The sequence below is a fragment of the Mustela lutreola genome, chromosome X (genome assembly GCF_030435805.1).
Source record: "Mustela lutreola isolate mMusLut2 chromosome X, mMusLut2.pri, whole genome shotgun sequence".
Lineage (NCBI taxonomy): Eukaryota > Metazoa > Chordata > Mammalia > Carnivora > Mustelidae > Mustela > Mustela lutreola.
The window spans coordinates 11,447,431-11,474,849 of NC_081308.1; the positions used below are offsets into that span (position 1 = coordinate 11,447,431).

General features: G+C 40.8%; 1 protein-coding gene across 1 annotated transcript in view; it reads right to left on the minus strand.

The window, feature by feature from the left end:
• Positions 1 to 27,419, minus strand: part of PIR (pirin) — a 233,775-nt gene that overhangs the window by 35,688 nt on the left and 170,668 nt on the right. The window contains exon 5 of the mRNA XM_059158401.1: positions 6,404 to 6,488. Within this exon, the coding sequence (XP_059014384.1) occupies positions 6,404 to 6,488 (85 nt within the window). The remainder of the gene's footprint in view (positions 1 to 6,403; positions 6,489 to 27,419) is intronic.

The following is a 27,419-nucleotide window of genomic DNA, read 5'->3' on the forward strand; positions in this document are numbered from 1 at the left end:
GGGGCTCCTGGGTGGCTCAGTGGGTTAAAGCCTCTGCATTCAGCTCAGGTCATGATCTCAGGGTCTGGGATCGAGCCTCACAGTGGGCTCTCTGCTCCGCAGGGAGCCTGCTTCCCCATCTCTTGCTGCCTGCCGCTCTGCCTACTTGTGATCTCTGTCTGTCAGACATATATTTATATTAAATATTATATTTATATTTATATTAAATAAATTAAATATTTTAAAGATTTTTATTTATTTATTTATTTGATAGAGTGAGAGAGATCACAAGTAGGCAGAAGGCAGGCAGGGGGGCGGGGGGGAGCGGGCTCCCCGCCGAGCAGAGAGCCCGATGTGGGGCTCGATCCCAGGACCCTGAGATCATGACCTGAGCTGAAGGCAGAGGCATAAACCACTGAGCCACCCAGGTGCCCCAATAAATTAAATATTTAAAAAAAATAATAAAGAACCCCTACAAATTAGTATGAAAAAGAAAGACAACCCACCCAAAGGAAAATGATATGAAGCTTCTTTGGGGATAATTTTATGCTCGGGCTCTGGTTTGTGTTCATCACTGCTCTGAAGACTTACTAACATCTGTAACTGTTATGAATATGTCCTAAGGGCGAGGGGCATGGTGATTGAATATTTTAATGTACTACTGGTAAGTAGAGAGCTTGGCAAAAACTAGCCATGAATTGAATCATGCATTCTGTGTAGTGAACAAATCAGTCTTTCTTCTCTCTATGGAACACCTGAAAGTCTAAAATTCTACATGAATCATCCATGTTTGGGACATCCTCCCTTAAAAAGTACATAATGGGGGCACCTGGGTGGCTCAGTCAGTTAAGCCTCTGCCTTCTGCTCAGGTCATGATTCCGGGGTCCTGGGATCAAGCCCCATGTCAGGCTCTCTGCTTGGGGGAGCCTGCTTCTCCCTCTCCTTCTGCCTGCTGCTCCCCCTACTTGTGCTCTTTCTCTGTCAAATAAATATATAAAATCTTTAAAAAAAAAAAAAAAAGAGTAGGGGCGCCTGGATGGCTCAGTGGGTTAAGCCTCTGCCTTCGGCTCAGGTCATGGTCTCAGGGTCCTGGGATTGAGCCCCGCATCGGGCTCTCTGTTCAGCAGGGAGCCTACTTCCCTTCTTCTCTCTCTCTCTCTCTCTCTCTCTCTCTCTCTTTGTTTGCCTCTCTGCCTACTTGTGATCTCTGTCTGTCAAATAAATAAATGAAATTCAAAAAAAATTTTTTTTAAAAGTAGATAATGACTGTGAAGAGACATATAGGCAGGAACTCTGAGGAGAATTCATCATGCCTCCTCCGGCCCACCTTCCATTTTCAAAAAAAAAAAAAAAAAGAAAGAAAGAAATCATAAGAGAAAAAGAAACATGACTTCATTTTCGAGTCACTGACCATATGGAAAAATGTCTGGCGCTCTGACTCGAGATCGTAAGCTTGGCAAGTTGACTTGAAAACACCGCCTGCCTCATAGTCATGCCCTCGGTAATCCTCTCTTCTCTGAGCCGGGGCTGCACCTAGTGGCCTGGTTCTAACCAGCAGAATGGGCAAAAGTAATGGGATGTTGCTTTTGATATCGGGTGGCAGCCTCTGGTTTCCATATGTTCACTCTTCTTCTCTCACTCGTAGGCTCTGATCAAGCCAGGGGCCATGTTGTGAGCCATCCTAGGGAGAGGCCCACGTGGCAAGGAAGTGACAGCTGGCCACAGCCAACAACCCCAAGAAACTGAGGGCTGTCCCCAGCCATGGGGGTGTGGGCTGGGAAGCGCATCCTTCCCAGTCCAGCCCTGGGATTGCTGCGGCCCCGCTGACCTTGTACGAGCCCCTGAGCCAGAGACCACAGCTAAAGTGTGAGATAACAAATGTGATCTTAAACCACTACATTTGGGAGTAATTTGTTAGAGAGCAACATGGATAAGTAATACAGGAATATTTATTTGAGCGGATCCTAATTGGATTTACAGAGTAGCTACTGTATGCACAGCATTAAAATCCACTTTCTTTTAAAAAAAAAAAAAAAGATATATTAATTTATTTTAGAGCAAGAGCAGGGAGTGGGGGTGGGCGGGGAGAGGGTGAAGGGAGAGAGAATCCCAAACAGACTTCATGCTGAGAGCAGGGCCCTGAGGTCACGATCTGAGCCAAAACCAAGAGTCAGACATTTCACCGACTCTGCCACCCACGTGCCCCTACAATCTACTTTTTCAAAAAGCACTCTGAAGCGCTGATTTCTATTTTCCCCCCAGTTCTAGTGCAATGTAATTGACAGGGCTCCTTTCTGTTTGTTCCTCCTGCCAAAGCAAAAATATGTTGACAATATTTAAGAGAACGTATGCGTTTCCTATGGTTGCTATAACAATCACCAAAACTTGCTGGCTTAAAACAATACAACCTTGTTATCTAATAATTCTGGGGGGGGGTGTCCAAAGATGGGTCTCCAGGTCCTAAAATCAAGGTACTAGTAGGACAGCCATCCTTCTGGAGGCTCTAGGGGGAAATGCACTTACCTGCCTTTTCTAACTTCTAGAGGTTGCCCTCCTGCTTGGCCGAAGGCCCCCCTCCCATTTTCAAAAGAAGCAACGGCATCACCTGGACTTATGTTTCCACCATCACACCTTTCCCTCGGACTCTCGCTTCCTCCTTCTTTTACACAGACCCTTTGATTATATACTGGGGCCACCTGGACTATCCAAGCTACTCTCCTGGAGAGCAGAAATGGGGGGAGTGATGGATATTTACTGTAAAGAAAACTAAAAGATTGGGGAAGCGAAAAATACTTACACGATGAAGTTTTTCCATGCCATAACCATTGTCGATTTTTAACATTGTAGATCATACCTTTAAATACCTAGTAACAGAAAGGGGTACCTGGGTGGCTCAGTGGGTTAAGCCTCTGCCTTTGGCTCAGGTCAAGATCTCAGGGTTCTGGGATCGAGCCCCGCATCGGGTTCTCTGCTCAGCAGGGAGCCTGCTTCTCCCTCTCCCTCTGCCTGCCATTCTGCCTACTTGTGCTCTCTCTGTCAGATAGATAAATAAAATCTTAAATAAAATGAAAGCATGCACGCATCGTGGTAGAATCCCGGTGCAGGAAGATGGGGGGAGCCACAGAGGCGCTGTTCAGAGCCACACTTTGATGCCATCAGAAGACAAAGGGGACATGAGGACCAGAAGGCCCAAGTCTCTTGGGCAAGACTGGTATTCTCCTAGAAATACAGATTTGGTGCTTCTCAGTGAATGATAAAAGTGTTGTCTGTAAGTCAGTTTGCAGCAAGGAAAATCAGATTGATTTGTAAGAGATGGTAAAAGTCATGGCAAAAACAAACAAACAAACCAACCAACCAAAAAACAACTACTTATTCCTATTTCAGCCAAGAACTAACATGAAAAACGTGCAGCCAGTGTTAAAGGAATGTGGGATTGTCAGAGCCCTGACAAATTGGATTCTTTGTAAGTGATGCTCTGTTCATGCAACCAGCTCCCTTCCAAACCATCACTGCATAAAACATCTGTTTTCTGCGGGATTAGCCCAACTCCACAAGAACAGGCCTTAAAAAAGGCAAGACAGAGATGGTAAAAACCAATTCTTATACTATTTATGGGAAAGAATTCAGATAAAACCCAGTCTGATTCATGAGAAATGCTTCCAACCACCCTTAATGGGATGTCCCTCGGGAAATCTGTATTTCCCTGGAATTGGGGGTGCGATGTCTTGCCTCTAGTTCTAGCCCACTGCTTTGGTGATGATACAATGATGTCAATATTAGCTCAGTGAGATTGTGGAGCTCATGCCAAAAGCCAAACATAACCCAGACATCCATGTCAAATCCCCTTACCGTGAGTAACAAAACAATTAAAATATTACAAACAAAATATGTCCAGGACCCAGACAATGACAGACACATTTTAAGAAATACTGGCTGCAGCAAAGCACCCAAATAAAATGAATTTAAACAGTCCTTGGGTTTCATAATGGAGTTTGGCCGAGAAAAGTGGCTTAAAAAAAAAAAAAAAAAGGACACAGGGTGACCTTGACTTAAACAACTTAATAATAAAATTTATGCAACATGATTTCGCCAGTCAATATGACTGACTGCAGGCAGCCGCAAGTATCAAATCTGTAAATAATTATTGCCATATATATACCAGAATTAAATTGTTTATCTGGTGCTGGGCAGAGATGCCCCAAACTCTGGATTTGTCACTGAATGTAATGTAAACAGGGATGTGTGTGTGTGTGTGTGTGTGTGTGTGTGTGTGTGTGTGACAGAGACAGAGACTCTGAGGAAAAGAGGGGACACATATAATTGGAGTGATGTCTTAGAAAGGACAGGTCCTTCGGCTTCATAGCTGGGTTTATAACAGACTTGTTGCAAATGGTTTTATACTGACTCAGTGATAAACGTGCGTTTCTAAGCCACTAGCTTTGGCATCCCTCCAAAATTTTTTTTAAAGATTTTATTTATTTATTTGACAGACAGAAGTCACAAGTAGGCAGAGAGGCAGGCAGAGAGAGAGGAGGAAGCAGGGTCCCTGCTGAGCAGAAAGCCCGATGCGGGGCTCGATCCCAGGACCCTGAGACCATGACCCGAGCCAAAGGCAGAGGCTTTAACCCACTGAGCCACCCAGGCGCCCCGCTCCAAAAATGTTTTTGAAAACCAATCTCAGGTTTAGAATTTATAAGGATGAACTAAAACCGAAGTCTACCCTTTTCAAGTGACATATCACATTCTCTTGTGAGGCCATATAGAGTAGTGACTAAGGGTAGAAGAAAACTCAACAGGAACCAGCAGCTTAGTGTCAGTGGGGTCACCAAGCAGCTGACGCTCTCAGATGTTCCCGATGGAAAGTGAGATTGTGCTTGTCTGACAATGTGTTTTGAAATTAAACGTGCATCTACCTTGCGACCATCTCTGGAAAACCACTGCATTAAAATAAGTCCCTGTGGGGAAGGACAGGTGGACAAGGATGGCCAAGCACTAGGGACGAAGGGAGGACCCGCTTAGAGACGATGCATCACATCCAACCCATAGCCCAGGGTGTCGCCACTCTGAGATCTAATCTGAGTATATATCTAGGATACATCCTAGAGCTGGGATGTATAGGGAAGGTACTGGAAGGAACTGGAGGGAAGCAAAGTCAAAAGGAAAAGCAAAAGCACTGCACTAATGGTTAAAGCATATGTGCTTTCAGGGGCAGCTGGCTGGCTCAGTCAGAAAAAGACGCAACTCGATGTTGAGGCTGTGAGTTCAAGCCGCATGTTGGGTGTAGAAGTTACCTAACAATAAAATCCATTTAGGGTGCCTGGGTGGGACAGCTGGTTCAGTGACTGCCTTTGGCTCAGGTCATGATTTGCGAGTCCTGGGATCAAGTCCTGCATCGGGCTCCCAGCTCCATGGGGAGTCTGCTTCTCCCTCTGACCTTCTCCCCTCTCATGTTCTCTCTCTCTCTCTAATAAATAAATAAAATTGAATTTAAAAAAAAATAAAATCCATTAAAAAAATACGTGCTTTCATCCTTACTGTTATTTAAAAAAATGTGTTTTAAGGGGTAGGCATATGTTTAAGTGTATTAATTAAAAAGTTTTTCTGCACCTTAAAATAGCCAGAACCACAAAACCAAAGAAGAAAATAATGGATTCGAGGTGAATGCCTAATGACCTCAGGTGCTACCATTTTTAAAAATAAAATTGGCCTTCGCGGGGTGGGGGTTCTTGGGTGACTCAGTCAATTGAGCATCCAACTCTTGGCTTCAAACTCGGGTCATGGTCTCAGAGTCATGAGATCCAGCCCCGCATGGAGCTCCACGCTTGGTGGGGAGTCTGCTTGAGATTTTCTCTCTCCCTCTCGCCCTCCCGCCACTTGTGCTAAGTAAATAAAATCTTTAAATAAATAAATAAATAAACAAAATTGGACTTAGACATTTGGCAGTTTTCTAAGTAGTCTTTGAATTTGAAAGTCGACTTAAAGGTAAGTCATCCATAATAATACTTTTATCAAGGGATCCCTATATCTCCATCAGGGGCACACCTGTTCATAAGTGACAAGGTTGGAATTTGCTTCCAGGAACACTTAGAGGCACCGGGGACCGGGAAATCAGGAGACATGGGTAAAAGTCCGGCCTTGTCCAGCAAGTCCTCATGAAGACTTGAACAAGTAACTACTCTGTTGGGTCTTAGCGTTTACACCTGTAAAACAGGGGTGGGGGGAAGGGGGCAGACAGTCCAGCCCTAACATTCTATGAATTCTATCTGATCTTCTTTGCTTGAAAAGCCCCAGCGATATTTGCTAAATGTACTTATGCATAAACGAAGTTCACAGAATCTTGTGCTGAGGTTCAGAAATGAGTTCATTTCTGAGAAAGTAGCCTCTTGTTTTTTTTCTTTTGATGAAATCCCAGAAGTCATCATACCTTTAGGAATAGGCTGGCAGTGCTTGGCTCCAGCATCCTGTTTGAAGTCCAAATATAAGGTTGGTGTGCGAGTGTAAATCTTAGACTGAAAAAGAAAAAAAAACCATAGCACCTATCCAAAATTAAAGTTATTCCTCACTTCAGCTGGGGTCAAGCACAGTCTGCCTCTTGACCTGGCTTCTGGTTTCATGGGTGTGTTCACTGGGTGAAAATTGTTCTGAGATATACACTTGATCTGTGCACTTTTCTGTGTCTTATTCTATTTTAATAGAAAGCTCACATTGATTAAAAACATGCATGTATAAATAGACCAAAAGAGAATCCAGAGCCTAGAATGCTTTACTATCCTTGATAAAGGCATCATTTTGCACAGTATTTCTGTAAACACTATGAGGACATGAATATTGTTGCCTTTTCACCTCGGGCCAACCCACAGTGCCCGCCACATAGTAGGTATTCAATAAATATTTATTGACTCATTTTCATAATGGAAAAATCCCATGCATAGTAATACAATTATTTACAGTATACACAGGGTACTACTCATCAATATCTTTACCTCTGTGCAGTAAAATGCCTCCTTCAGGACAGGGGATTTGGTATAGCCAAAGTGTATGTCTGTGCATTAAATTTTGGAAGAGAGAACTGTAAATAATGTGACCAGAAGACTATTCCCTTTCCTATGAGTATCTCATTTGTGAAGCTTTGGGTTTTAAAAGGTCTGGTAGGTGGTTTTATGTGGATTAGAAGGCCAAGCTGCATCCACGCAGCTTCAAAGACAGCAAAAGCAAACTCCCCTGCACCTGCATAAAAGAAACCCAGAAAGACTTAGGGCACCGGGTGCAGCCTGAACCCAAACATTCACCATCAATCTGAAGATGTTGAAACGTATGGAAAACAAGGGTGGCACCCATGGGACACGGGATCTAATTCTCTACGATCGTTAGGTGTGTATATGGCACCATCTGGAAAGGATCTGTTTTTTTTGTTTTGTTTTGTTCTTCCAAAAAGATCAAGGGTAGGGGCGCCTGGCTGGCTCAGTGGGTGGAACATGCGACTCTTGATCTTGGGGTCTTGAGTTTGAGCCCCTTGTTGAAGGTAAAGACTACTTAAAAATAAATAAATAAAATGAAATGTCACGGGTCAACTTCACATAACATTGATGGTTCTTCTGCCTGGGCAGTATTTGGTTCTCCTCTAGAAAAATAAGCCCTATTTCACTTAACTGTCTTTCTAACTTCTGCCTCAGTAGCAGACGCAGTATCTCTGCCTACAGCAAAGGGATTGATGAGAAAGAGGCCCTTAGTTTAATTTTTACTCAAATCTTCCCAGAATATAGTCATAAAAACATTCTTGAACTGGAAACCCAGAGGCACTGAGGCCAGCATTGCTTTTCCCGCTGCCTAACAAAGCACTTATCTTCTACTGGGTTTAGTTCACTCATCTGAAATATCTCATGATAGGACTCACTGATGTTTAAACCCATGTACAGTCCTAAAATTCCAAGTCAGAAAATTAATGTTTACCTTCACGTTCTAATTTTGAAAGCTCTATTTTTTATTATCTTTTTAATCAACACAGAACATTTTATTTGTTTCAGGGGTACAGGTCTGTGAATCATCAGTCTTACACAGCACCCAGCACTCACCACCGCACATACCCTGCGCAATGTCCAGCCCCTTCCCTTCTACCCCCTTCTATCCCTCTTCTACCCTTCCCTTCTCCCCATCCCTTCTACCCCCCTCCCCTCCAGCAACCCCCAGTATGTTTCCTGAGATTAAGAGTCTTTTATGGTCTGTTGAAAGTTTCCTTCTGATTTCTCAGACTAGAGCTGCCGAGAAGGGAGAATGTGTCTGGGGCAAGGTAGAGCAGTAGGAAGTGAGTGGGGAACCACTAGTTAACTTGCTCTACCCTTGCCTTCCACCGCAGACACCAGTCCTGCCCTCCTGGCTAGCTCTTTTTCTTTTCTTCCTGCCTCAAGCTTCTCAGCCTCATCCATAGTGTCCAAAAAATGGTAGCCTATCTCACTAAGACCGCCACTACACAGATCCCCATGGGCAAACGTAAACACGCACAGAATTCTATACTTCTGTACTTATTAACAAAAATCTAAACAGAAACCAGTGAGATACATTATAAAGCCACAGTGTGAAAAGGGCTAAAGGGAAATTTTTTTTTAAGATTTTATTTATTTATTTGACAGAGAGAGATCACAAGTAGGCACAGAGGCAGGCAGAGAGAGAGGAGGAAACAGGCTCCCTGCTGAGCAGAGAGCCCGATGCGGGACTCGATCCCAGGACCCTGAGATCATGACCTGAGCCGAAGGCAGCGGCTTAACCCACTGAGCCACCCAGGCGCCCCTAAAGGGAAATTTTTAATTCATTCTGAAAGTATTTTTTACATCTACAGCCTAAAAGAGAATCCCAATTTTAATATCCTTTTTTGTATTGAAAATGGGAGCATTGCAAGTGTTAATATTACTCATGTCTTGAATAAACAACTACCCCAAACCTAATTGTATATTATTGTTTCAATTAATCCAAGATGAGATAAAATCAATCTGGAAGCTGTTTCCATGAGTGTGTGTAGGTGTATATTTATACATGTTATATACACATAGTTTTTGAAAAGCAGATAGGTTTTTTTTTAAATTTGGATCTTTCATGGTAACTCTGTTGAAATAGCAAATGTAAATTATGTTCATTAAACTCAAAGATAACGCCAGGCTTGAATGCACTTTGAGCAAACCTAGATTTAATTTTCCTATTACACACACTGTTGATTTGGAACCATAAAGAAAGATCCCCATTAGGACATTCTTTCCTGTGTTCTGTTTTATTTTTGTGGATAGTACTAAACTATGAATAAGGTTGGTCCTCCAATTCCCTGAATGAGAATTTAAACAAACAAATCATACTTTCTTGGTTAAAACTTAGTTATCAATGTATACCTATTTTCACAGGATTAAAATAAATCAGTCCATGAAAACCTAAAATAAAATATTATTCTACAAATTCATTTCAGCATGAACAGAACTAAGGCACTTCAAGTCCATCAGTGAAATTGTTTTCTTTATCTTTTTCTTTTTCCATGTTCTGGTCCTGACCAATACTGCCTGCACAGGTCCTAAAATTCAAGGCTACTCCTCTTTTGTCCTTCTTCTCATTTCATATTTCTCTTAAAAGTATCAAGGAAACTTATCTTCCAAGGTTGTAGTCTGCATTTGAAAAATCTAATTGCTTAAAATCTTACGAGTTCAAATACGTCGGCAAAGCTTCCAGAAGGTAATGTAAAACTATTCAGAAGGGGTCAAGGGTCAATTCTGGCTAACCCACAACATCAGGGGTGCTACCAAATCCAGACGAGCCTTGTCGGTCGTTCTCTCTAAATGTCAGGATTAAACCTTTAATGAACCTACCACGCCACTCCACTAATGACCACAAAATAAGCAAGACCAAACAAGGTATACAAAACCACTTCCTTCCGAACCCCAGCTACCTTCATCTTAGATCCTTCAAAGACTTCCTGCTTACCCTGGCTTTTGCTATGATACCCTTGTCAAGGCGGCTTCCTGGCTCTGCCTGTATTCGTAAATGTGACCTTAATTAAGGAGATGAAATCGCTTCCACATGGAAGCCATGTGGCTTAAAAAAAACGTCTTCCCACAAGAAAGGAGCGAGCATACCACACCGGTTGCTGCGTGTGACCATGGCACAGGAGGTCTCCTTCCTTTCGCCTCTGCTCCTTTCACATGTCACTGCCATCCACTAATCACTGCATGCTGCTAATTTTGCCGCCACGCGGGCTGTCCCTAAAAGCAAGTGGTAGCAATTTGTCACATGTCAGAGCTGTAATAAAAGCATTCCCTCTTCTCTGTGGGAAGGATTTCAAAAATCTTTTATGATTTGGTTATTTTTAGAAAAGGCACTCTGATGCTCAGTCTTACTGTCTGTTGCTTAAGCAAATTCCTCTAAGTGATTGTTCGAACAAGTGCAAACTCTCAAAACCCTAGAAGGGAAAGAAGCAGAATTTCTACTGATTCCAGGACCCTCGCCCTCATGTTGGATCAACCCCTTACTGTTGGATACTGTTATGGTTTATGGTTTGGGTCTTTTTTTTTTTTTTTTTTTTGCCATCATTGCTAACTTCTGATAAATATCTTTGCAAATAGATCTTTTTTAAATTTAAGTTTTAGTTATTGACCATACAGAGCAATACTGGACCCTTGCCCTCATGTTGGATCAACCCCTTACTGTTGGATACTGTTATGGTTTAAGGTTTGGGTCTTTTTTTTTTTTTGCCATCATTGCTAACTTCTGATAAATATCTTTGCAAATAGATCTTTTTTAAATTTAAGTTTTAGTTATTGACCATACAGAGCAATACTGGTTTCTGGAGTAGAATTCAGTGACTTATCACTTACATACAACACCCAGTGCTCATCACAAGTGCTTGCCTTAATGCCCATCCCCCATCCACCTCCCTCCATCAACCCTCAGTGTGTTCTCTATTGCTAAGTATCTCTTATGGTTTGTATCCCTTTCTCCTTTATCTCTTTTCCCCTGTCCCATGTTTAGGTTTTCTTTCTTAAATTCCACACATGGGTGAGATCATAGGATATTTGTCATTGTCTGATTTCACTTAGCATAATACACTCTAGTTCCATCCATGTTGTTGCAAATGGCAAGATTTCATTCTCTTTGACGGCTAATACTCCAGCGTGCGCACACACACACACACACGATCTTCCCTACCCATTCATTAGTTGATGGACAATTGGGCTTTCTCCATAGTTTGGCTATTGTTGATAATGCTACTGCAAGCACTGGGGTGCATGTTCCCCTTTCAAGCTGTATGTTTATATCTTTTGAGTAAATACCTAGCAGTGCAGTTGCTAGATTGTAGAAGAATTCTATTTTTAACTTGCTGAGGACCCTCCATGCTGTTCTCCAGAGTGGCTGCACCAGTTTGCAATCCAACCAATAGTGTGGGAGGGTTCCCTTTTCTCCGCATCCTTGCCAACATCTGTTGTGTCTTGTATTGCTAATTTTAGCCATTCTGACTGGTGTGAGGTGATGTCTCATTGTGGTTTTGATTTGTATTTCCCTGTTGATGAGTGATGTGGAGCATCTTTTTATGGATCTGTTCACCATCTGGATGTCTTCTTTGGAGAAATGTCTATCCATGACTTGTGCCCATTTCTTAACTGGATTATTTATTGTTTGGGTGTTGACTTTGAGAAGTACTTTATAGATTTTGGATACTAGCCCTTTATCAGCTATGTTCTCAAATATCTTCTCCTATTCTGCAGGCTGCCCTTTAGTTTTGATTGTTTCCTTTGCTGGGCAGAAACTTTTTATCTTGATGAAGTCCCAAATAGCTCCTTTTTGCTTTTGTTTCCCTTGCTTCCAGCAACGGGTCTAGTTAGAAGTTGTTACAGCTGACGTCAAAGAGGTTGCTGTGTATGTTCTCCTCTAGGATTCTGACGGCTTCCTATCTTGTGTTGAGGTCTTTCATCCATTCTGAATCAACTTTTGTGTATGGTATATGAAAGTGGTCCAGTTTCATTCTTCTGCATGTGGCTGTCCAGTTTTCCCAACACCATTTTTTAAAGAGGCTGTCTTTTTTCCATTAGCTATTCTTTCCTGCTTTGTCAACAATTAGTCGGCCATAGAGTTGTGGGTCCATTTCTGAGTTCTGTTTTCTGTTCCATTGATCTATGTGTCTGTTTTTGTGCCGGTACCATACTGTCTTGATGGCTACAGCTTTGTAATAGAGCTTGAAATCGAGAATTGTGATGCCTCTCATTTTTTTCTTTTTAGAATTGTTTTGACTATTTAGGGTCTTCTGTGGTATCATACCAATTCTAGGATTGTTTGTTCTAGCTCCGTGAAAAATGCTGGTGGTATTTTGACAGGAATTGCATGAAATGTGTAGATTGCTTTGGGTACTATACACATTTTATTTTTTTTTTTTATTTTTTTTTTTTTAAAGATTTTATTTATTTATTTGTCAGAGATAGAGCGCGAGCGAAAGCGAGCACAGGCAGACAGAGTGGAAGGCAGAGTCAGAGGGAGAAGCAGGCTCCCCGTGGAGCAAGGAGCCCGATGTGGGACTCGATCCCAGGACGCTGGGATCATGACCTGAGCCGAAGGCAGCTGCTTAACCAACTGAGCCACCCAGGCGTCCCACTATACACATTTTAACAATGTTTGTTCTTTCAATCCATGAGTATGGAATGCTTTTCCATTTCTTTGTGTTCTCTTCAATTCCTTTCATAAGTTATCTATAGTTTTCAGAGTACAGATCTTTTACCTCTTTAGTTAGGTTTATTCCTAGATATCTTACTGTTTTGGGTGCAATTGCAAATAGCACGATTCCTTGATATCTTTTCCTGCTGCTTCATTATTGGTGTATAGAGATGAAACAGATTTCTGCACATTGAGTTTATATCTTGCAACTTTGCTGAATTCATGGATTAGTTCTAGAAATTCTTTGGTGGAGTCATTCAGGTTTTCTGCGTAGAGTCTCATGTTGTCAGCAAACAGTGCAAGTCTGAATTCTTCCTTGCTAATTTGGATGCCCTTTATTTCCTTTTGTTGTCTGAATGCTGAGGCTTTGACTTCCAGTGCTATGTTTAAAAGTAATGGTGGGAATGGCCTTGTTGTCTTGTTTCTGACCATAGGGGAAAGGCTCTTAGTTTCTCCGCAGTGAGGATGATATTAGTTGTAAGTCTTTCATATGTGGCCTTTATGATGTTAAGTTCCCTTTATCCCTACCTTGTTGAGGGTTTTTATCAAGAAAGGATGCTGTATTCTGTTAAATGCTTTTTCTGCATCTATTGACAGGACCATATCGTTCTTATCCTTTCTTTTATTAATGTGGTGTCTCATGTTGATTGATTTGCAAATACTGAACCACCCCTGAAGGCCAGGAATAAACCCCACTTGATCATGGTGAATAATTCTTTTAATGTACTGTTGAATTTGCTAGTATTTTGTTGAGAATTTTTGCATCCATGCTCATCAGGGATATTGGTCTGTAATTCTCCTTTTTAGTGGGGTCTTTGTCTGGTTTGGGGATCAAGGTGATGCTGATTTCATAAAACAAGTTTGGAAGTTTTCCTTCCATTTCTACTTTTTGGAATAGAATAGGTATTAACTCTTCTTTAAATGTCTGGTAGAATTTCCCTGGGAAGTTATCTGGCCCAGGACTTTTGTTTGCTGGGAGATTTTCGATACTGACTTAATTTCTTTGCTGGTTATAAGTCTGTTCAAATTTTCTATTTCTTCCCGTTTCAGTTTTGGTAATTCATAGGTCTCTAGGAATTTGCCCATTTCTTCCAGGTTGTCCAGTTTGTTGGCATGTAATTTCTCGTAGTATTCTAATTCTTTGTATTTTTGTGGTGTTGGCTGTGATCTCTCTCATTCGCGATTTTATCTGTTTGGGTCCTTTCTCTTTTCTTTTTAGTAAGTCTGGCTTGGGGTTTATCAATTTTATTAATTCTTTTAAAGAACCAGCTCTTAGTTTTGTTCATCAATTCTGGTGGTTTTTTAATTTTATATTTCTCATTTCTGCTCTAATCTTTATTTACCCTTCTTCTCCTGGCTCTTTGATTTATTTTCTGTTCCTTTTCTAGCTCCTTAGGCTTAAGTTTAGGTTGTATCTCTTGAAACTTTTCCTGTTTCTTGAGGTAGGCCTGTGTTGCAATATACTTCCCTCTTGGAACTGCCTTTGCTGCATCCCAAAGGTTTTGGACTGTCATATTTTCATTGTCATTTGCTTTCACGTATTTCTTTATTTCTTCTTTAATTTCCTAGTTAACCCATTCATTCTTTAGTAGAATGTTCTTTAACCTCTCTGTATTTGATGTCTTTCTAATTTTTTTCTTGTGGTTGACTTCAAGTTTCATAGTGTTTTGGTAGGAAAATATGCATGGTATGATCTTGATCTTTTTGTACTTGGTGAGGGCTGACTTGTGATCCAGTATGTTATCTGTTCTGGAGAATGTTCCATGCACACTCGAAAAGAACATGTATACTGCTGCTTTAGAATGAAATATTTTGAATATATCTGTTAAGTTCATCTGGTCCAGTGTGTCATTCAAAGCCATTGTTTCCTTGTTGACTTTCTGCTTAGATGATTTGTCCATTGCTGTGAGCAGGGTCTTAAAGTCCTCTACTATTATTGTGTTATAATCAAGGAGTTTCTTTATGGTTATTAGTAATTGATTTACATATTTGGGTGCTCCCAAGTTGAGATAAAAATATTCGCAATTGTTACATATTCTTGATGGACAGACCCCTTAATTATGATTTAATGCCCTTCTTCATCTGTTACAGTCTTTGTTTTAAAATCTAGTTTGTCCAGGGGGACCTGGGTAGCTCAGTTGGTTAAGTGTCCAACTCTTGATTTCATTTCAGGTCATGATCTCACAGTGGTAAGATCAAGGCCCGTGTCAGGCTCTGCGCTCAGCAGTGATTCTGTTTGAGGTTCTCTACCTCTCTCTCTGCCCATCCCCTGGTCCAAAAAAATAAATTAAACCTTTTAAGAAACCAAAGAAAAATAAAATCTAGTTTGTCTGATATAAGTATGGCTACTCCAGCTTTGTTCTGATGTCCATCAGTATGATAGATGGTTCTCCATCCTTTCACTTTCAATCTGCGAATATCTTTAGATCTAAAATGAGTCTCCTGTAGGCTGCATATAGATGGATTGTGGTTTTTTGGTCCATTCTGATCACTATATCTTTTGATTGGAGCATTTACATTGAGTGATTAATGAAAGACACAAATTTAGTACTATCGTGTTACCTGTAGAGTTGGTGTTTCTGGTGACCGTTCTCTGGTCCTTTCTAGTCTTTGTTGCTTTTGGTCTTTTTTCCTCCACTTAAAGAGACCCCTTAAAATAAGTGGCAGGGCTGGTCACAAACTCCTTTAGGTTTTGTTTGTCTGGGAAACGACTTCTCTTTCTACTCTGAATGACACCCTTGCTGGATAAAGAATGCTTGGCTGTGTATTTTTCCCATTCAGCACATTAGTATTCATGCCACTCTCTTCTGACCTTCCACATTGCTGTTGAAAGATCTGCTCCTAACCTCATCTGTCTTCCCTTGTAGGTTCAAGACTTTTTTCCCCTTGCTGCTTTCAAGATTCTTTCCTTGTCAGTGTATTTTGTGAATCTGACTGATGTCTTAGCAATGGTCGGCTTTTGTAGAATTCAACGGGAATTCTCTGTGCTTATGGAATTTTGATGTCTGTGTCCTTTCCCAGATTAGGGAAGTTTTCTGCTATAATTTGTTCAAATAAACCTTCTGGCCTTTCTCTCTCTGTTCATCTTCTGGGACTTGTATGATAACAAATGTTATTATGTCTTTATAGGTCATTGAGTTCCCTAAATCTACCTTCATGGTCCATTACCTTTCTTTCCCTCTTCTTTTCAGCTTCATTATTTTGCATAATTTTATCTTCTGTATCACTGATTTGCACCTCTGCTTTGTCCATCCTCATTTTTATGGTCTCCATTTGGGATTGTGTCTCAGCTATAGTATTTTTAATTTTGGCCTGACTAGATTTTAGTTCTTTTATCTCTACAGTAAGGGATTCTCTAGGGTCTTCTATGTTTTTTTCAAGACCAGCCAATACCCTTATAATCATCGTTTCAAATTCTCATTCAGACATCTTACTTTTATCTGTACTAATTAAATCCCTGGCTGTTCTACTTCCTACTTTTTTCTTTTGGGATGAATTTCTCTGTCTCATCATTTTGTCAAGAAAAGAAAAGAAGAAAGAAGAAAAACAAAAACACAAAACCAAAGACAAAGGAAAAAACAAAACAAAACAAAACTAGAGTTTGGGTGTGTTTTGGTCTGCTTGTTAAAAGAATCCAGATTCCACACCCCCAAAAACCCTGAAAATAAACAAAAATATAAATATATAAAGTGTGTGTGTACATATATATGTATATGTATGAGATTTTTTAATTTAAAAAAAGGGAAAAAATTCCCTTAAAAAGGGAATTGAAAAAAAAAAAAAAGAAAAGAAATGAAAAAACAATTAAAAGGTAAAAAATAAAAATAAAAAGAAAGCTAGATCCTATTTTCCCTAGACCTGAAGCTTTGTAGTACTCCCTGATCAGGAGACTTGGTTCGAGCGAGTTGTTTGTGCGAGCTTTCTGGGGGAGGATCCTGCTGGGCTATTTCTCAGAATGACTTATTTTAGGGGAAATGCGCCTCCAGAGTGCAGGGGCGTAGGGTTTGGTGTAAGTGGCTCCAGCCTGCACTAGGTGGCGTTGTTTTGCTCCCTGAAGGCTTCCAGTGCTGATGAGAGGGATGAATATAGTGGGATATGGTGGCACTCTGCTCTCTAGCCCTGGAGTTGAAAGTTCGCCCCCCACCACTCTTCAGTGAGCCCACACAGAACAACCAATCACCCTACTTATGTCCCTGGTTTCCACCTGAAACCTGCATGCACCCTGCCTATGTCTCAGTTTTTTTATCTCAGGTGTGTGACTGAGTTTCAAAAGTCCAAATTTTGGGATTCCTGGGACACGGACAAGCTCTGTTCCCCTGGGGGAGGGTCTCACTATGCTTTTGCCATTTCCTGGCTGGTCCCAGGAAAGTGGTCACACGACCTCACAGTGGTTTACAGCTATGTCAAAACAAAGCAGAAAACAGGCACCAAGACCCACTCCTCTCAGCCAGCATCCTGGGAACACTGCAATAGGACGGCACCACCCACTCTTGTGACCCAGGGGATCCTCGGACCATGCTGTGACCCACTGGGATTCTTCCCCACCTCACCATGTAAGCACCTTTAAGCCAGGCATGTTCGCCATGGTAGCGGACTTCTAAAAGTTCGGATTTTGTGCTCTGCTGCTTATAACACTTTGCAGTAGACTCCATAAGCAGGCTCTCCCCGCTGCCATATCCGCAGCTTTAATTCCCCCACGTCAACTCTCTATATCTTCCACTTTCCAAAAGATAGTCGTTTATCTTCTTGTAGACTCTCAGACCTCCAACTGATTTCTTGGGTGTTCAGAATGATTTAATACCTATCTAGCTGTGTTTGAAGGATGAGACAAGCTTAGGGGCCCCCAACTCCTCCACCATCTTAACTCCTCCTATGCACATTAATCTTTGACCAAATTTCTATTTTTTTTTTCCTTCACAGTGAAATTTTGAGCCCAGAGGTCTAGATATTATAATGGCTCTTGATATATCTGTAGATTTATGGCTGAATATCATGTGGCCAAAAGCAAACTGGTCAACACAATCACATGATAGAACAGCAATTTTGCTGAACGAGTCTACTGTTAGTCACTGGTTTCTCCAGTCTTGGGATTTTTTTCTACACCACAGGGCAGTTTTTCAACTACATGCTCTAAATGTTGTTTTTTTCCCCCCTATTTAACCCCCAATTGTTAGAAAGTTATTAACTCATCCAAACAAATCACCTATTGCTGCATATTTAGATTTTTTTCTCCAATACACCCCTGTCACAAATACAGAAGGGAAGGATTAATTATGAAGGGGAAAAAAAGGAAAGGAAAAGAAAAAAATATCTGAAAATCTTTGAAAAAATACACAAAAAGGAAAAATAAGGAAAAAGACTTAATCTAGAAATAAGTTTAAAGGCACCACCTCCACAGTACAAACACCAATATCTGAACAGCCAAGGTCTAGCAGTTCTTGTTTTTGAACGAAAAAATCATTTTGACCAACTTTTATACTAACTAAATTGCTTTCACCCAAATTGTTTTTTTTTAATCAAATCACTTGGTAACTACCTGTAAAAAGTACCCATTTCATCAAAATGTTGACTGTCTTATATTTTTAAATTTTAGCTAATTTAAGAAGCAGAATTGTTATCTCCTTGCTCTTTTGATGTTGCTATAACTTTGAGTGATAGTACTATTAAGTACTATTAATATAAGAATAACAATAGCCAGGCACCTGGGTAGCTCAGTCAGTTAAGCGTCTGCCTTTGGCTCAGGTCATACTCCCAGGGTTCTGGGATTGAGCCCTGAATTGGGCTCCCTGCTCAGCAGGGAGTCTGCTGCTCTCTCTCCCTCTGCCACTACCCCGGCTTGTGTGTGCTCTCTCTCTCTGTGGGTCAAATAAATAAAAACTTTTAAAAATATTAACAATAGCTAAATATGTAAGGGCTTAGATATACACCAGGCACTATTCTATCTGCTTCCTCTGTATTAATTAGGCCATCTGCATATCCCATTTCATAAAATATCTGCTCATTCCCAGCTAAGTGTCCATTCATTTATTAGTTCCCTCATTCAAGATATACTGATTGAGAACATGTAGTGTGTTAGTCACTGGATACGTATATTGTTGAATAACAGATCTGCTCAGGCTTTGTTGCATTTTCTTTCTAGTGAGGAAGACAATGGAACAAATTAAATATAAAATCACACTGTTATAAAAGAAATAAATAGGGTGGAGAGAGAGAAAATCAGGAGAGTAATGGAAGGCCTTAAATAAATAGAATGGAGGGTAAAAGGTTTCCAGTCAGAGAAAGGAGTATGGCCTGTGCAAAGGCCTTAAGGCAGTAAGAGGAGAATGATATGCAGACACAGAGATGAGTTCAGAGTCAGAAAAGACACCGTTGTAAGATATCTGGGATTTCTTTAAAAGTACTACAGGGGGGTAAAAAAGTACAACAGGAACACACAGATCCAGTTTTTATCTCAGACAGGAGTCTTGAGCCATAATTTGGAGAACTGGAAGGGAGTAAGAACAGGAGACAGGAGACTCCTGAAGAGGCAGCTACAGTGGGTTTATCCAGGACTGGACAAGTAATGGGATAGGAGTAATGTAGATAAATTTAAAATATATTGTAGAAATAGAGAGGTTTTGCAAATGGACTGGATGTGGGCTGGGGAGGAGAAGGAATAAGGATGACCACCATGTTTCTTCTTTGAGCAGTGAGTGCCACTCATTTATTAAAATCGAAAAGACTAGAAGGGAAAGGAGTTTTCATTGTCAAGACATGTGAGACTAGGAGGAACAAGAATTCAACTTCTGCTATTTTACATGGGACAGGCCTGGGAACATGAAAAAGGAGATGTCAAGGAGGTAGTTGAATAAATGAGTACACAGAGCTCAGAGTTAAGCCCTGCACTGTGAGTATCAGTGTGGGAGTTGTAAGACTGTCAATGGCATCTACATCATTGGGATGGACAAGATCATTTATGGAGGGGATGTATGACGAAAGAGGACTCAGGACTGAGATCCAGGGAACTTGAACATGTAGGGGTCTTATAGAGGAAAGGGACATACCTGAGAAAGGAAACTGAAAGAGTAAGGTGCACCTGGAGACAAAAGGACCTATTATCTCAGAGACCAAAGAGAGGAAAGAGGGTGTGGAGAAGGAGGAAGCAGTCAACCCACGTAGAGGAAGAGTCAACGTGAAAAGAAAAGATGACCTCTGGGTTTGATGACATGGAAATCGGTGGTGACTCTAGGCACTGATGGGGCTGGACACCCAGCTGAGAGTACCGAGGATGTTGGGGAATGGACACAACATGTGCAGACAAATCTTCTGTCACTATGACTGAGTGGGAGCCAAGAATGGTGGTGGGGGAAGGGGGGTGTTAAGGGAGTTAGGTTCTTCTCATCAATTTATGTGAAAGGTGTTGTTTTTTTTTTTTAATAAATTAAGGCTACTGGACTTCAATAATATTTGCTATAAAAATCTCCCAGTTTGGGGCACCTGGGTGGCTCAGTGGGTTAAGCCTCTGCCTTCAGCTCAGGTCATGATCTCAGGGTCCTGGGATCGAGCCCCGCATCGTGCTCTCTGCTCAGCAGGGAGCCTGCTTCCCCCTCTCTCTCTGCCTGGCTCTCTGCCTACTTGTGATCTCTCTCTGTCAAATAAATAAATAAAGTCTTTTTAAAAAAAATCTCCCAGTTTGTTTTTGGCTTTAATTTCATTTATAGCAGTTCTAACATGGTCAGAGCTATCAGTCTTCTCCTTCTGATGCTTTTAAACTTTTAGTCTTGGAGGAGTCAAGATGGTGGAGAAGTAGTAGGCTGAGGCTACATCAGGTAGCAGGAGATCAGCTAGATAGCTTATATAAACATTGCAAACACCTACAAATCCAATGGGAGATCAAAGAGAAGAATAGCAATTCTAGAAGCAGAAAATCAACCACTTTCTGAAAGGTAGGACTAGCGGAGAAGTGAATCCAAAGTGATGGGAAGATAGACCTTGGGCGGAGGAGCCGGCTCCCAGCAAGCGGCGGAGCAACGGAGCACAAAATTGGGACTTTTAAAAGTCTGTTCCGCTAAGGGACATCGCTCCAGAGGCTAAACCAGGGTGAAACCCATGCGGGGTCAGCGGAACCCCAGTTCCTGCAGGGTCACCAAAGGATCGGGGGTGTCTGAATTTCGCAGAGCTTGCAGGTATTAGAATGGGGAAGCTCGGGGTTACCTTGAACTGGTCGCAGGCTCGGTGAGCTCAGAGCATGGCCAGAGGCAAGGGAGACGAGTAATTGGGCGCTGTTCTCTGAGGGCGCACTGAGGAGTGGGGCCCTGGGCTCTGGGCTCCTCTGGGCCGGAGACCGGGAGGCCGCCATCTTCATTCCCGTCCTCCGGAACTCTATGGAAAGTGCTCAGGGAACAAAAGCTCCCGAAATCAAACCCGATCGGATTACTCAGCCCGGCCCCTGGTAAGAGCAGTGCAATTCTGCCTGGGGCAAAGACACTTGAGAATCACTACAACAGGCCCCTCCCCCAGAATATCAACAAGAAATCCAGCCAGGACCAAGTTCACCTACCAAGGAGTGCAGGTTCAATACCAAGGAGAGCAGCAGAATTCCAGAGGAGGAGAAAGCAAAGCAGGGAACTCATGGCTTTCTCCCCATGATTCATTAGTCTTGCGGTTAATTTAATTTGTGTTATTTTTTCTTTCAATTTTTTTCCTTCTGCTAATTTTTTTTAAATGTTTACCCTTTTCTTTTATAACATTTTTTAAGCTAGTTTATCTAATATATATATTTTTTTCCTTTTTATATTTTTTCTTTATTCGTTTTCTTTTTTAAATTGTTTCTTTTTTTTCTGAACCTCTTTTTATACCCTTTCTCTCCCCCACGATTTGGGGTCTCTTCTGATTTGGTTAAAGCGTATTTTCCTGGGGTCGTTGCCACCCTTTTAGTAGTTTATTGCTCCTTCATATACTCTTATCTGGACAAAATGACAAGGCGGAAAAATTCAGCACAAAAAAAAAGAACAAGAGGCAGTACCGAAGGCAGGGACCTAATCATTTGGTAATATGTCAGATATAGAGTTCAGAATGACGATTCTCAAGGTTCTAGGCAGGCTCGAAAAAGGCATGGAAGATATTAGAGAAACACTCTCAGGAGATATAAAAGCCCTTTCTGGAGAAATAAAAGAACTATAATCTAACCAAGTTGAAATAAAAAAAGCTATTAATGAGGTACAATAAAAAATGGAGTCTCTCACTGTTAGGATAAATGAGGCAGAAGAAAGAATTAGTGGTATAGAAGACCAAATGACAGAGAATAAAGAAGCTGAGCAAAAGAGGGACTAACAGCTACTGGACCACGAGGGGAGAATTCAAGAGATAAGTGACACCATAAGATGAAACAACATTAGAATAATTGGGATTCCAGAAGAAGAAGAAAGAGAGAGGGGAGCAGAAGGTATATTGGAGAGAATTATTGGAGAGAATTTCCCTAATATGGCAAAAGGAACAAGCATCAAAATCCAGGAGGCACAGAGAACCCCCCTCAAAATCAACAAGAATAGGTCCACACCCCGTCACCTAACAGTAAAATTTACAAGTCTTAGTGACAAAGAGAAAATCCTGAAAGCAGCCTGGGAAAAGAAGTCTGTAACATTCAATGGTAAAAATATTAGATTGGCAACAGACTTATCCACAGAGACATGGCAGGCCAGAAAGAGCTGGCATGATATATTCAGAGTACTAAACGAGAAAAACATGCAGCCAAGAATACTATATCCAGATAGGCTATCATTGAAAATAGAAGGAGAGATAAAAAGCTTCCAGGACAAACAAAAACTGAAAGAATTTGCAAACACCAAACCATCTCTACAGGAAATATTGAAAGGGGTCCTCTAAGCAAAGAGAGAGCCTAAAAGTAGTAGATCAGAAAGGAACAGAGACAATATACAGTAACAGTCACCTCACAGGCAATACAATGGCACTAAATTCATATCTCTCAATAGTTACCCTGAATGTTAATGTGCTAAATGCCCCAATCAAAAGACACAGGGTATCAGAATGGGTAAAAAAACAAAACCCATCTATATGTTGCCTACAAGAAACTCATTTCAGACCCGAAGACACCTCCAGATTTAAAGTGAGGGGGTGGAAAAGAATTTACCATGCTAATGGACATCAAAAGAAAGCAGGGGTGCAATCCTTATATCAGATCAATTAGATTTTAAGCCAAAGACTATAATAAGAGATGAGGAAGGACATTATATCATACTCAAAGGATCTGTCCAACAAGAAGATCTAACAATTTTAAATATCTATGCCCCTAATGTGGGAGCAGCCAACAATATAAACCAATTAGTAACAAAATCAAAGAAACACATCAACAATAATACAATAACAGTAGGGGACTTTAACACTCCCCTCACTGAAATGGACAGATCATCCAAGCAAAAGATCAAGAAGGAAATAAAGGCCTTAAATGACACACTGGACCAGATGGATATCACAGATATATTCAGAACATTTCATTCCAAAGCAACAGAATACACATTCTTCTCCAGTGCACATGGAACATTCTCCAAAATAGATCACATCCTGGGTCCTAAATCAGGTCTCAACCAGTATCAAAAGATTGGGATCATTCCCTGCATATTTTCAGACCACAATGCTCTGAAGCTAGAACTCAATCACAAGAGGAAATTTGGAAAGAATCCAAATACATGGAGACTAAACAGCATCCTTCTAAAGAATGAATGGGTCAACCAGGAAATTAAAGAAGAATTGAAAAAATTCATGGAAACAAATGATAATGAAAACACAACGGTTCAAAATCTGTGGGACACAGCAAAGGCAGTCCTGAGAGGAAAATATATAGTTGTACAAGCCTTTCTCAAGAAACAAGAAAGGTTTCAAGTACACAACCTAACCCTACACCCAAAGGAGCTAGAGAAAGAACAAGACAGAAACCCTAAACCCAGCAGGAGAAGAGAAATCATAAAGATCAGAGCAGAAATCAATGAAATAGAAACCAAAAAACAATAGAACAAATCAATGAAACTAGGAGCTGGTTCTTTGAAGAAATTAATAAGATTGATAAACCCCTGGCCAGACTTATCAAAAAGAGAAGAGAAAGGACCCAAATAAATAAAATCATTAATGAAAGGGGAGAGATCACATCTAACACCAAAGAAATACAAACAATTATAAGAACATACTATGAGCAACTCTACGCAAACAAATTTGACAATCTGGAAGAAATGGATGCATTTCTAGAGACATATAAACTACCACAACTGAACCAGGAAGAAATAGAAAACCTGAACAGACCCATAACCAGTAAGGAGATTGAAACAGTCATTAAAAATCTCCAAACAAAGAAAAGCCCAGGGCCAGACAGCTTCCCAGGGGAATGCTACCAAATGTTTAAAGAAGAACTAATTCTTATTCTCCTGAAACTGTTCCAAAAAAGAGAAATGGAAGGAAAACTTCCAAACTCATTTTATGAGGCCAGCATCACCTTGATCCCAAAACCAGACAAGGATCCCAACAAAAAAGAGAACTACAGACCAATATCCTTGATGAACACAGATGCGAAAATTCTCACCAAAATACTAGCCAATAGGATTCAACAGTACATTAAAAGGATTATTCACCACGACCAAGTGGGATTTATTCCAGGGCTGCAAGGTTGGTTCAACATCCGCAAATCAATCAATGTGATACAGTACATTAATAAAAGAAAGAGCAAGAACCATATGATACTCTCAATAGATGCTGAAAAAGCATTTGACAAAGTACAGCATCCCTTCCTGATCAAAACTCTTCAAAGTATAGGGATAGAGGGCACATACCTCAATATTATCAAAGCCATCTATGAAAAACCCACCGAAAATATCATTCTCAATGGAGAAAAACTGAAAGCTTTTCTGCTAAGGTCAGGAACACAGCAGGGATGTCCATTATCACCACTGCCATTCAACATAGTACTAGAAGTCCTAGCCTCAGCAATCAGACAACAAAAGGAAATTAAAGGCATCCAAATCAGCAAAGAAGAAGACAAACTATCACTCTTCACAGATGATATGATACTATATGTGGAAAACCCAAAAGACTCCACTCCAAAACTGCTAGAACTTATACAGGAATTCAGTAAAGTGTCAGGATATAAAATCAGTGCACAGAAATCAGTTGCATTTCTCTACACCAACAACAAGACAGAAGAAAGAGAAATTAAGGAGTCAATCCCATTTACAATTGCACTCAAAACTATAAGATACCTAGGAATAAACCTAACCAAAGAGGCTAAGAATCTATACTCAGAAAACTATAGAGTACTCATGAAAGAAATTGAGGAAGACACAAAGAAATAGATGCAAATAGCATGCAAAAATGTTCCATGCTCCTGGATTGGAAGAACAAATATTGTGAAAATGTCTATGCTACCTAAAGCAATCTACACATTTAATGCAATTCCTATCAAAATCCTATCCATTTTTTTCAAAGAAATGGAACAAATAACCCTAAAATTTATATGGAACCAGAAAAGACCTCGAATAGCCAAAGGAATATTGAAAAAGAAAGCCAAAGTTGGTGGCATCACAATTCCAGACTTCAAGCTCTATTACAAAGCTGTCATCATCAAGACAGCATGGTACTGGCACAAAAACAGACACATAGATCAATGGAACAGAATAGAGAGCCCAGAAACAGACCCTCAACGCTATGGTCAACTAATCTTTGACAAAGCAGGAAAGAATGTCCAATGGAAAAAAGACAGCCTCTTCAATAAATGGTGTTGGGAAAATTGGACAGCCACATGCAGAAAAATGAAATTGGACTATTTCCTTATGCCACACACGAAAATAGACTCAAAATGGATAAAGGACCTCAATGTGAGAAAGGCATCCATCAAAATCCTTGAGGAGAACACAGGCAGCAACCTCTTCGACCTCAGCCGCAGCAACATCTTCCCAGGAACATCGCCAAAGGCAAGGGAAGCAAGGACAAAAATGAACTATTGGGATTTCATCAAGATCAAAAGCTTTTGCACAGCAAAGGAAACAGTTAACAAAACCAAAAGACAACTGACAGAATGGGAGAAGATATTTGCAAATGACATATCAGATAAAGGGCTAGGATCCAAAATCTATGAAGAACTTAGCAAACTCAACACCCAAAGAACGAATAATCCAATCAAGAAATGGGCAGAAGTGATGGACAGACATTTCTGCAAAGAAGACATCCAGATGGCCAACAGACACATGAAAAAGTGCTCCACATCACTCGGCATCAGGGAAATACAAATCAAAACCACAATGAGTTATCACCTCACACCAGTCAGAATGGCTAAAATTACCAAATCAGGAAATGACAGATGCTGGCGAGGATGTGGAAAAAGGGGAACCCTCCTACACTGCTGCTGGGAATGCAAGCTGGTGCCACCACTCTGGAAAACAGCTTGGAGGTTCCTCAAAATGTTGAAAATAGAACTACCCTACGACCCAGCAATTGCACTACTGGGTATTTACCCTAAAGATACAAATGTAGGGATCTAAAGGGGCACATGCACCTGAATGTTTATAGCAGCAATGTCTACAACAGCCAAACTATGGAAAGAACCTAGATGTCCATCAACAGATGAATGGATAAAGAAGATGTGGTATATATACACAATGGAATACTATGCAGCCATCAAAAGAAATGAAATCTTGCCATTTGTGACGATGTGGATGGAACTAGAGGGTATCATCTTAGCAAAATAAGTCAATCGGAGAAAGACAACTATCATATGATCTCCCTGATATGAGGAAGTGGAGATGCAACATGGGGGGTTAAGTGTGTAGGAGAAGAATGAATGAAACAAGATGGCTTTGGGAGGGAGACAAACCATAAGTGACTCTTAATCTCACAAAACAAACTGAGGGTTGCTGGGGGGAGGGGGGTTGAGAGAAGAGGGGTGGGGTTATGGACATTGGGGAGGGTATGTGCTATGGCGTGAAGTGTGTAAACCTGGCGATTCACAGGCCTGTACCCGTGGGGATAAAAATACATTACATGTTTATAAAAAATTAAAAAAAAATTTTAAAATAAATAATAAATAAATAAATAAACTTAGAAAGTCTTTCCCCATCCATAGATCACATCTTCCTACATTTTTCCATTTTTAACCTTTAATTCTTTACGCTGAATTTATTTTGCTATGAGGTAGAAGATCATGAGCTAAACTGGTGTCTTTTTATGAATGGTTCATCAACTCTCCCAGTTGCCTTATCTTTTTCTAATGATTATCTTCTTGGGTCTATTTCAGGTAAGTTATCTGTCAATCACAAGGAAGAGACTTAAGAAAACGTCACTAATTAGCACAAAAGCCCCTAACAGAGGAAGATCTAGTCTATAAGGAATTCTTGGCATGATCTAGTACACTTCCCACCAGGCTTCCCAATCTCCTCATCCTACTCTCATGGTGTGCTGGGCTTTGCACAAGGGGAACAAAACCCATCAGCACAGACCCCTTCTCTCTACCATTAACACCTTCACATACACACTCAAGAAACTCACTGCAAGACCCCTTGGCCCCCAAGTGGAGAACCATACCTTAGTATTTCTCCAGGAGATCTTAAGGCATCAAGGAAGTGAAAAATATATTTACCACATTATTTGAAGCAAAATTCCAATCTCATTGCTCAGAATAAACTGATGCCCTTCAATGAAATGGTAAGTTTTCTGTCTCCAATCCAAAGCACTCGGATTTCCAAGTTCTTGATTATTTTAAAGAATTCTGATAAGGAGTGGGAAAGATT